This window comes from Anser cygnoides, chromosome 1, assembly GCF_040182565.1.
Source record: "Anser cygnoides isolate HZ-2024a breed goose chromosome 1, Taihu_goose_T2T_genome, whole genome shotgun sequence".
In the NCBI taxonomy this organism is placed as follows: Eukaryota; Metazoa; Chordata; class Aves; order Anseriformes; family Anatidae; genus Anser; species Anser cygnoides.
Window position 1 is genome coordinate 110,937,580 of NC_089873.1, and position 9,822 is coordinate 110,947,401.

Here is a 9,822-nt window from a genome sequence, read left to right on the forward strand (position 1 = left end):
GTAGCATTATGTAAAGCACAGATTATTTTAATATATTGACAAAAAGCACAGAAAGCTTTTGCACTTTGCATGGGGAGGGGAAGGGCAAACACAATTTCAGATGTGAAACAGGTGGCTGGTATCTGATTTAGCTTTCCTATCCCATAAATCTTTAGTGCAGAAACTCCACACAATTTCTGTAGGTTGGCGTGAATCATACTACTTCTCCCACACAAATAAAATGTCCCACCTTATTTTTCCCTGGGACATTATGTAAAAGTAATAGATTTGGAACAAAACTGGTGAAAAACCTACAAAACTGATCGATATCACATTATAATTTCCTCAAAGTAATAAAAATAATCATTAGTGAAATATGTTCTATTGACAATTGGTACGGTGACCTATTTTACTAATACAGGATAATAATTGTGAGGGAATGATAATACAGAAAAGAAAAAAAAAAAAAAAAAAAGAACCAGAGCCAAAGAAAGCATGTGCTCCACTCAATTAAATTATTATCTATTGAGTTGAGATAATCCAAAGCTTGCTGTTAAACTTCAACAGCACTGTCCGATTGACAGTTAAACTAAATCACACACACAGGACCCATGTAATTACTGTGTGGAAAAAGGCAGGACAGTGGCCTTTGGCTCTAGTATGAACTTTGTGTTAGAGCCAGGCTTGATGGCACTGTCACAGATGATACTTGCAAGCACTTAGGAAAGTATTCTTTCTCATTGCCTGTATCTACTGTGAGAAATATGTGTTTTAATTTTCACATGATTCAGAGTTGGGGGAAAAGGAAAGGAAGAGAACTGGATTTTGTCCAAGGGCACTCAATAGTTCACTTGAAATTTAACTAAGAGTCACTAATGAAATAGATTGGAAGAATTCTAGAGGATAATTACAGAGCAGGCTGGACCTCAGAAAAGAACAGTTGGAGTTCAAGTGCAGTTTGCAAGTCACAACTAATATGTTTTTGTACTATGACAAATAATCTGGCACGTATTTTCTGCATTGGTAAAGACCTGAAGACTGAGGATAACCTGTTTCCAGCTTCAGAGAACTGTTGACAATAAAGGAGTCCAAAGCAGATGAAATTTGCTGTTGACTTCACTGACACGGAGAACAACGTGAGCTAATCTCTAGGGGAACAGGGGTTTACAAGCTCTTCTTCCTTCCCACCATGCAGCCGTTTCTCTACTGCCACACAGGGTGGAGGATTTGCCTGTCCTCCAGATGACTGAACCCTTGCATCTCTGTATTCTGTGGAGGATTCTCTGAGGATCCACGTGCCCTATGGACTTACAGCTCCTGCCAAGGACTCAGCCACGAGGTAGTTGAACAGCAGGGGCTCCATGTATTCTCTAAGGTTGTTAAGGCCATACGGCCCTAATGAGGGCTCTCACAGGATTTATCAGAAAATTACTACCTTTCTGTTATATTTCAGTACTGAGAAGTCAGACCACCGTTGTGCTTGATACAGGCCATACTAGGTCAAAATAACAGATTGGGAAACTTAGATATGGGGAATTTAAAATAATCACTGTGGAGCCCGACTGAGTTTCTGCAATATTGAGTAATAGATAATTTCTGCATCCACTGAAGTTTTGCAGTCTCCTATACAGGTGATAATAATGACCAGACGTTACTGTAGTTTTCTGGTTGTTACAGAGTAAATATGGGATTCACTGCAGCTAATGGATACAGGTACATGGTCTGTGCCCCCACTGATAGCAATATAGAGCATTACCTTAGTTTTAACACAAGTCACCTGTATCACCCAAAACTGAACTCATGCTCATGTTTATTTACTATTTATTATACTCTGCAGCATGAGTGCTTTAAAACACTTTTCAGATTAAATTATGACCAAAAGTGAATAGACGTTTTAATCCAGAATGAGTAAATCTCCCTCTAAAAATCTTTTTCCATGGGAAATACTTCTAGTATGAATGATGATGATAATGATTTGAACCACTAGTACTAATTTTATAATAAGGGAGAGCTGCCAGCATTCTTAGTCTATCAATGGTTATTCATTTATCTTTAAACAAGTAATGACAACAGAAGAGGAGGAAGTGATGGTGCTGAACTGTGAGTGAGCCTTTTTTGGTGTCAAAATAACACCCAAGTCAATGTCAATACAGGATAAAGATAATTATTATATTAGAGACTTGTACAGCAACAGGCATGCATAACTCAGGTTCTAGCTCCACATAAACAGTTGCATACAGCTGAGGACACATGTTCGACTGACAAACGATTTGCAAATATTATTCTGTTGACGCAGAGACACAAAGTTCGAGGTGGCCTCAGTTAGTAAACAAAGATGGAAAATGTACCTCACACATTTACTCCGTGCCTCAAAAACAAGCCATTTAGAGGAAGACATCTGGATGTTCAAAAATTAGCATGATGGTATTCAGAGCCCATCAAAACACGCAGCCATGGCTTGGCGTCTCGTAGCTAAGCAACGCACTTCATACATTCAAAACATAGTTGTAAAAGTTGGATCCTCCTGCCAATTGCTGCCACTCTCATTGAAAAGCTAAACTGGAAAAAATCTCTTTTTAGCTCAAAGTGTGGCTGTTTTCTACGGGAAACATCTCTGCTCCTTTCTCATTCTTTAACCCTTTTCTTGTTTACATTCCAGGAAGAGCAGATAGCTTCATGTTGACATTTTGACTGTAAGCATATAACAATCGCGTGGACTCCCTACAAAGAACATCATGAAAACATGTAGAGAGAAACTACAGTCCTGTAGTTTCATTGAGCCAAATACTGAAATACAATGCCAAACAATGTCCCTGTGCACGCAGCTAATCATTAAAACAGATTAAGTTAGACTGGATTGCACTGTTAGATGCATTAAAATGTAAGCCAGGCAAACTGAGGCCTGTGATTTTCTCTTGCAATGTACTTATGTCCCTAAGCAACAATAGAAATGGTATTTGCATCTTAAGAGGGGAAGGTTATCACAGGCACTGCGACATTTAGTTTACGTACTACATGCATCGAAAAGAAGTAACTCTACGCGTGAAAGATGCATTACTCTGGAGTCTTTGAAAGTGGATTACTGATCAGCACACTCTTACTCTGGTGCGAGGGCATCCATCCAAAGAATTACAAATAAGTACCTGTAAAGCAAGTGCACTTTAAAGCCACATCCTACGTTAATCCAACTAAATTAAATAATTAACGTTAGGATTGACAGTCTGCCACCCTAAGAGTTTCTGAATCACAAGAAAACCCAGGGAAATAAATTGGAATACTGGCAGGGAAACACACCCCTTAGTGAAAGAGTGATGGATTCTGGCCCAAGCTTAATTAATAACCCATTAAAAAGGATGTTTATAGCAAAAAATAAGAACAGTATGACCCATCCTAGGTAGCCTGCTTTCATTCAGATTGTAATGATAAAAAAAAAACGAAAGCTTGCAAATTGAACTGATGGGTTTTAAACTGCCAAAAAAAGGCTCCTGTTGCACAAGTTGATGCCTGACTGACACAGAACCTAATGTTTCAACTATTTACAGCTATAAAAGCAAGCCAGGCACTTTTTTTCCCCACTTCTGGAGCAACTCCTTCCACAAACCATCCAAGGCATCCTTTTTGGCAGGCTCCTGTGATGTAGAAAAGCAGGAGAGCTCGAACTAACGGAAAGTCATGCAGTTATTTTTTTCGTACTTGGGGAAGAAAAAAATAAAAAAAGAAAACACCAAACCCAGACCGCTGAGGGAATATTCTTACAGAAGAACTTCATTGCATAAACTCTACCACATGTCTACTACAGCAATGTCCCTTAACGACCTCTGGCAATGCAGTTAATTAGCAACCGGGCAGGGAGCGAGGCACAGCTCCGCGTGGGTGACTGGTAGGATGTGACCCGCAGCTGCTCAGGACACCCACTTCTCACTTGAGGAACAGGAAAGAGGCTGCATCCCCTCACCAGCAGCCCAACTCACTTGACTTCTCCAGCTCTGTTTACCTGCGGTTTGCATTTACGTCCCAGCCTCGAACCACAAGCGCTGCTGGCTTCCACTGCAGCGGAGCTACCCTTTCATGCTGGAAATAGCGTGTCGACCCACTCAGCAAGGAAGTCGCGTGTACTTTTAAGGTGTTCTGCAGTTTTGCTAACAGCAGAATGGGTTCATGTGGGGACTGACACAGGGCGGGGAGCGCTGCCAGCCCCTTGCGCAGACCACCTCCCAGAGAGAGGTTTGAAAAGCCTGCTAGGGAAGGACACGCCGTCATCTCTCAAGCGGGGTTATGTTGGACGGCGCCAGCCAAGCCCCCTGATCAGACAGGTTGCCACCTCCCCACCCTGGCAGAAGTCCCAGCACCACACTGACATGGATGACCGCAGAACCGCGGTGTGGACAACCTCGCAGGGGAGGGCACACGCACAGACATGGCCTCAACGTGTCAGGTATCTGGGCCCACTTCATCCATCCCTGGCGGTGGTACACGTGGGTGCTGGTCACACAGGGACCAAAAGGCCAAGGGCATGAGTGGGAAGGCAACCACCAGGTGAGGCTCCAAGGTAGGCCTCCAGACATGGGAGAGACCAAGGACTCCATCTCAAGCATCCCAAGACACCTGCGGGATGGCGAGCGGCTGTCGGGTCACCCCATCGGAGATGTCGTGCTGTTGAGGTTCACCTACCTCACGCGTGAAGAGGATGGCGGCGTCGTAGTGCTCATCGTGGTCATCGTCGAGGCGGTTGTGCTGGTGCTGCCACTTGCAGAAGTTCTTGAGGGTGGTGGCGGCGTTCCGGTTGACCTCCAGCCCCTTCTCCTTCTCGCCCAGGACCACCACCTTCACCACGGCCAGCCGCACGTGGTTCTCCAGGCTGGCGTGCGCATACAGCCGGGAGGCGATGGAGGCCAAGGTGAGCAGGTAGTGCTGCAGCCCCTTGCCGTACTTGCGCGCCATCGAGGCGTCGGCCACCAGCAGCAGCTCCACCTGCCGGGCCCGGGAGACGGAGCGGCGCCGCCGCCGCCTCCGGCCGCCCCCCGCCGCCCCCTCGACAGCCACCGCGTCGCGGGTGCCGCAGCTGTGGCGGGCGGGCAGCGCCTGGAAGCTGAAGCGGTCCCTGCGGAAGAGGTGGGGGACGCGGGCCGGGCCCTCCCCGTAGATGCCGGCCGCCTCCCCGCCGCGCCGCGCCGGCCTCACGGTGTAGCGGGCGCGCCCCACGGCGAAGTAGCCGTCGAGGCCGCCGCAGAGGTTGAAGACGGCGAGGGAGCGGGGGCTGCCGTCCACCGTGCCGCGGTAGGAGCAGCGCGCCGGGGCCCCGACCCGCGGCCCCAGCGCCTCGTCGCGCTCCAGGTCGAGAAGGAACCGGCGCCCGCCGGCGTAGAGCACGTAGCCCGCCCTGCCGCCCCCCGCGTAGGTCGGGTCGAGCCGCCGCACGACGCCGCTGGCCCCGCGGGGCGGCCCCGGGGGAGGGCCACGACGGGACGGGGGAGGCGGCGGCGGCGGCCGGGCTCCGGCGGCAGGTGCCGGCGGCTGGGCCGCGGCGAGGTGCAGCTGGGCGGCCAGCAGCAGGGAGAGCAGCCCCCGCAGCATGCCTGGCTCGGCGGCGGCGGAGCGAGCAGCGGTGGCGATAACAGGAACGCGGGGAGAAGGAGGGAGAGGGGGAGAGGGAGAGGAGAGAGAGAGAGAAGAGGCGAGGTGTCCCTCCCGAGCGCGAGTCAAGTGTGAGTGGGAGAGGTAAGGATGTCAACAAAAGCCGCTCGCGTGTGAACTTTGTGTTTCTCTGCAGGGAAGAGCCGGGAGCACATGGAAGGAGAGAGAGAGGCGAAAATCCCAAATCGCTGCTGGTGGGCAGGCAGAGGGGGGGAGAGAGGAAAAGGAGGAGAGGAGGCTCGGAGCCGGCAAGCGGAGAAGTTTGAGCACTTCCCACTCCTCTTGCACTTCTCTGCTGTAGTCACTGGATCATCACCATCAGCAGCAGCAGCAGCAGCAGCAGCAGCGGCAGCGGCAGGGGCAGGGGGCAGGTCTGCTGCGACTCGGCACTTTCTCGGGCTCCGGTGGCTCCCTTTCCTTCCTTTGCCCCCTTTTGTTTTGAAGAGAAGGAGGAGAAGGGGAGAGAAGAAAATCAGGCACCAAAAGTCGTCTCGATCGTCTCCGGTGAGATGATGGTTAAAAAGGAGGAAAAAAAAAAAAAAAAAGTCGAAGAAGCGGAAAACGTCCCGGAATTTTGTGCGAGCCCCCTCCCTTTATCTTTTTCTGTTGTTGTTGTTGTTATCCCCAGTCTGCCGATGTGAACAAGAGGAGAAGGGAGAGAAATGTGAAGATGAGAGGAGGTGGAACAATGAATTTATAGCGGAATGCCATCCTGCAATGGCAATTTCAACAATTCGTCACTGCAGGCTGCCTCTTAAAGGGAGAGCTTCAAAACCACCACTCCCACACTTCCTTCTCATTTAATCAGACAGAGGGAGAGAAACTTGAGGGGAGGGGGAAAGGCGCGGGGGGAGGAGAAGAGGAGGGAGAGGGAGCGAGGGAGAGGGCGGCAGGGGAGCGAGCGAGAGGGAGGAAGCCGGGGAGGGCAGGAGCGAGCGGCCGAAAATGTTTGTGCACGGAAAACACCAGATTTCCTTTGAATCGCTTTAAAGCCGCAGCGGCGCCCGCCGGTTTGATATTTCACAACTGGCCGGGGGCGCTCGGGCCGTGCTTACCTCCCGGCGCTGCCGCTCGTCCGGAGCCTCGGGGGGGGCTGAGCCAGCCTCGCACCCGGCTGCCGGGGGGGGGGGGGCGGGAAGCGGCCGGAGCCGTCCGGGGGTCCCCCGGGCTCCCACAACCCCGGGGCTGCCCCCCCGGGCTCGTCCCCTGCCCCCGCACCTTGCCGGGGCCAGCGGCAGCGCCGAGCTTCGTCGTCCCCTTCCTTTGTCTCCGCGGCCGCGGCTCGCCCTGCGCCCAGGCTGTCATTAAGTCCCGGCAAGCTGTCATCTAGTTTGGGCGGACCGTGATTTCCCCCGAGCCCCCGAGGAGGAGAGAGGGCGGGGAAGAGTTAGCGCTCGCTTTGACCTTACGGATGACTTCAGATGCTTAGATCATCCCCCGCGGGCTGACACACGCGTCCACTCGCGCCGTGCCCCCCTGCCCCCTTTCTCCCGGCTCCGCGCTCCGACAGGACAGCACAAAGGGCAGACGTCCGGGCTGACTTTTTCATCTGCCCTGCCCACGCTGGCACTGCCCCTAGGCAGAGGAGACGGGCAGCGGCTCGCTCAGGACAGAGGAGGGGGTGCACGACCCCCGCCGAGGTGCACCCCCCAGCAGCCGGTGCCTCTCCGTGCCTCTGTCCCCCCGCAGGCACAAGGATGCTCTCGGCTCCTGCTGTGCCTCGAGCCGGGTGCCGGGAACAGGTGCTCCGTAGCTGCGGGACTCCGAGAGGGAGGCAGCTTCCCAGCCTCGCCCGAGTCTGCAAAACCCCCCCGGCCCGACGGCTCCAGCTGCAAGGGGCCGATGTGCGTGGGGCCAAGGCGATGCGGGGCCAGGCCCGTGGTGGTGGGGTGCGCTGGGGTGGCACACCGGTGCTCTACCTCCAGAGCCTAGCCCTTCTGCAAAGAACAGGTTAACTGGTGCCACGAACGTTTCAAAAAATAATATTCCCGGGTAAAAGATTACATTAACATACACCCAATCTTTAATTAGATCGCCCTGGGGTTATGCTTATGAAATATTTAACGCACCAGAGTTTTGCAGGTGTTCTTTTTTTCTTTTCCCATTTTTTTTTTTTCTGGAAACAGTGATACCTGCAAACAAAAGTTCATTTCTCAGACTTCTGGTACTTCTTTTCATTTCAGCATTTCAGCATTTTGCCATCACCAAAGTTCTTGACTGGAGTCAGTAAATGCCAAAACTCAGTTATGTATCAGGAAGGTCACATGACATTTTTGGGGCGTTGATCCAACGCTACTCAACATTTTTCAAATTTAAACATTTTCTCAGTTATTTTAAAGTTATAAAGTTAAGATATTTTTGTCTTTTCCTTTTTCTTTTTTTTCCTTTTCCTTTTTTCTCTTTTTCTTTTTCTTTTTCTTTTTTTCTTTTTCTTTTTCTTTTTCTTTTTCTTTTTCTTTTTCTTTTTCTTTTTCTTTTTCTTTTTCTTTTTCTTTTTCTTTTTCTTTTTCTTTTTCTTTTTCTTTTTCTTTTTCTTTTTCTTTTTTTCTTTTTCTTTTTCTTTTTCTTTTTCTTTTTCTTTTTCTTTTTCTTTTTCTTTTTCTTTTTCTTTTTCTTTTTCTTTTTCTTTTTCTTTTTCTTTTTCTTTTTCTTTTTCTTTTTCTTTTTCTTTTTCTTTTTCTTTTTCTTTTTCTTTTTCTTTTTCTCTCTTTCTCCTTTTCTTTTTTTTTTCTTTTTCTCTTCTCTCTCTCGCTCTAAAGGGAGGCAAAGACAGAGAAGAATAAGACATGTTTTGATTAAAAGAAGAACCTGTAATTTGTCTTCTACTTTTTCTTGGATGGCTTTTAGTTTTCATTTAAGCCTAGTGTGCAGCAACACCAAAATTTTTATTGACTTCAGTGGGACCTGATCAAGTCCTGGATTCACATATATGTTTGGGTCCAAACTGCCCAATACCTCTGGGAGAGGCGCTAAAGATGAGGTCTGGGATACAGAATGTAGTTTGGATAACAACCTCAGAAACTCTCATTAAAAAACTGTTAGTTTGTCCATGAATAGGCATATAGCACACAAGAGGCCACTATAATGTTCTCCTATGCTACAGCATAATTCCAACTGTCCAGCTATATAGCCTAGGAAAAAGAGAAATGCTTAGATGAGTTAACGGTAATTAAATGGTGCGTCTCATTGCTTGTCTGCTGTGTTGTCTTTGATTTCCCAACTGAGATGAAAAGCTGGCTAACTTTCCACAACATCCTGTTTCGCCAGGCAAGGATCTAGGTTTTCCAGGAAGATACAAATTAACCCATGCAGATTACCCCATAGATTATGAAGTATTTCCTATTTACATTTCGAAACTGTAATAACTCAGCAGTGCAACAGTGGAAAGATAGGTCAGTCATGCCTCATATAACAAGACGAAGCCTCTTCTAGTGTGAGACTCTTGAAGTTGAAGGATAAATCACTTAAACAAGTTGTCTTCTTTTTCCTCCCAGTTTTGCCCTCTTTTTACAGTTACAGCACACCCTTTAAACAAGAAAGCCTGTTAGCATGTCCTGAGTTGTGGATGGCACTAAATCCTTGTCAAACAGTTCTGACCTGGAAATCACAAAACTGACCTTTCCCAACTGAGAGATAGAGACCCACAAATCCTCAATTAGCTTTAAGACACAACGAAAGTTTTGTGCACTTTGGACCAAATTCAATCCTGATGTAAAAAGATGCAGTCCTCTTGACTCTGCAAACTGCTTTCATTAAGGCTGCATTTCAGCCTTTGGTTTTGTCCATGGAACTTAATTCTTAAGTATGATTAACTCTTTGTTTTGGGGAATTAATTTCTCTTCAGGTTTTGTTGTTTAGGTGTTAAGAATGCCTGTAATTGCACAGATGAATTGATACGGGGGATACTATTTTTTTTTTCTATAAAATTATAGGAAGACTGAATCAAACACAAGCAAATCCCCTGCTCAATATGATCTAAAGTAATATAAAGCATGCAACATTTGATAACACAACTTTGATCAACACAAACCTGATGGTGGGAACTGGACCCAGGTTTTGGCAAGTACCAATCCAAGCATCTATCTGCAGCAACATGCTTCCTAACATGGGACAGCTTTGTCTCTCCTGAGAATAGAAAGCCTCTGTTTACTTTATGGGACATTTTAAATATGCATATCAGCAGGATCAAGGTCACACATGACAAGAAGC

General features: G+C 48.0%; 1 protein-coding gene and 1 long non-coding RNA gene across 3 annotated transcripts in view; one reads left to right on the forward strand and one right to left on the reverse strand.

Annotated features, from left to right (window-relative positions):
* ADAMTS5 (ADAM metallopeptidase with thrombospondin type 1 motif 5) overlaps positions 1-5,750 on the reverse strand; it is a 47,249-nt gene extending 41,499 nt beyond the window's left edge. The window contains exon 1 of the mRNA XM_013182709.3: positions 4,651-5,750. Coding sequence (XP_013038163.2) covers positions 4,651-5,553 — 903 coding nt within the window. The 5' untranslated portion in view covers positions 5,554-5,750. The remainder of the gene's footprint in view (positions 1-4,650) is intronic.
* LOC136786450 (uncharacterized) lies at positions 5,117-8,808 on the forward strand. 2 transcript variants are annotated; one of them, XR_010825144.1, is made up of 2 exons: positions 5,117-5,256; positions 5,750-8,808. It is a non-coding gene; the product is annotated as an uncharacterized lncRNA (long non-coding RNA). The 2 variants fall into 2 exon arrangements; XR_010825145.1 differs by having other exon boundaries at positions 5,238-5,377; positions 5,750-6,390.
* The last annotated feature ends 1,014 nt before the right edge of the window (positions 8,809-9,822 follow it).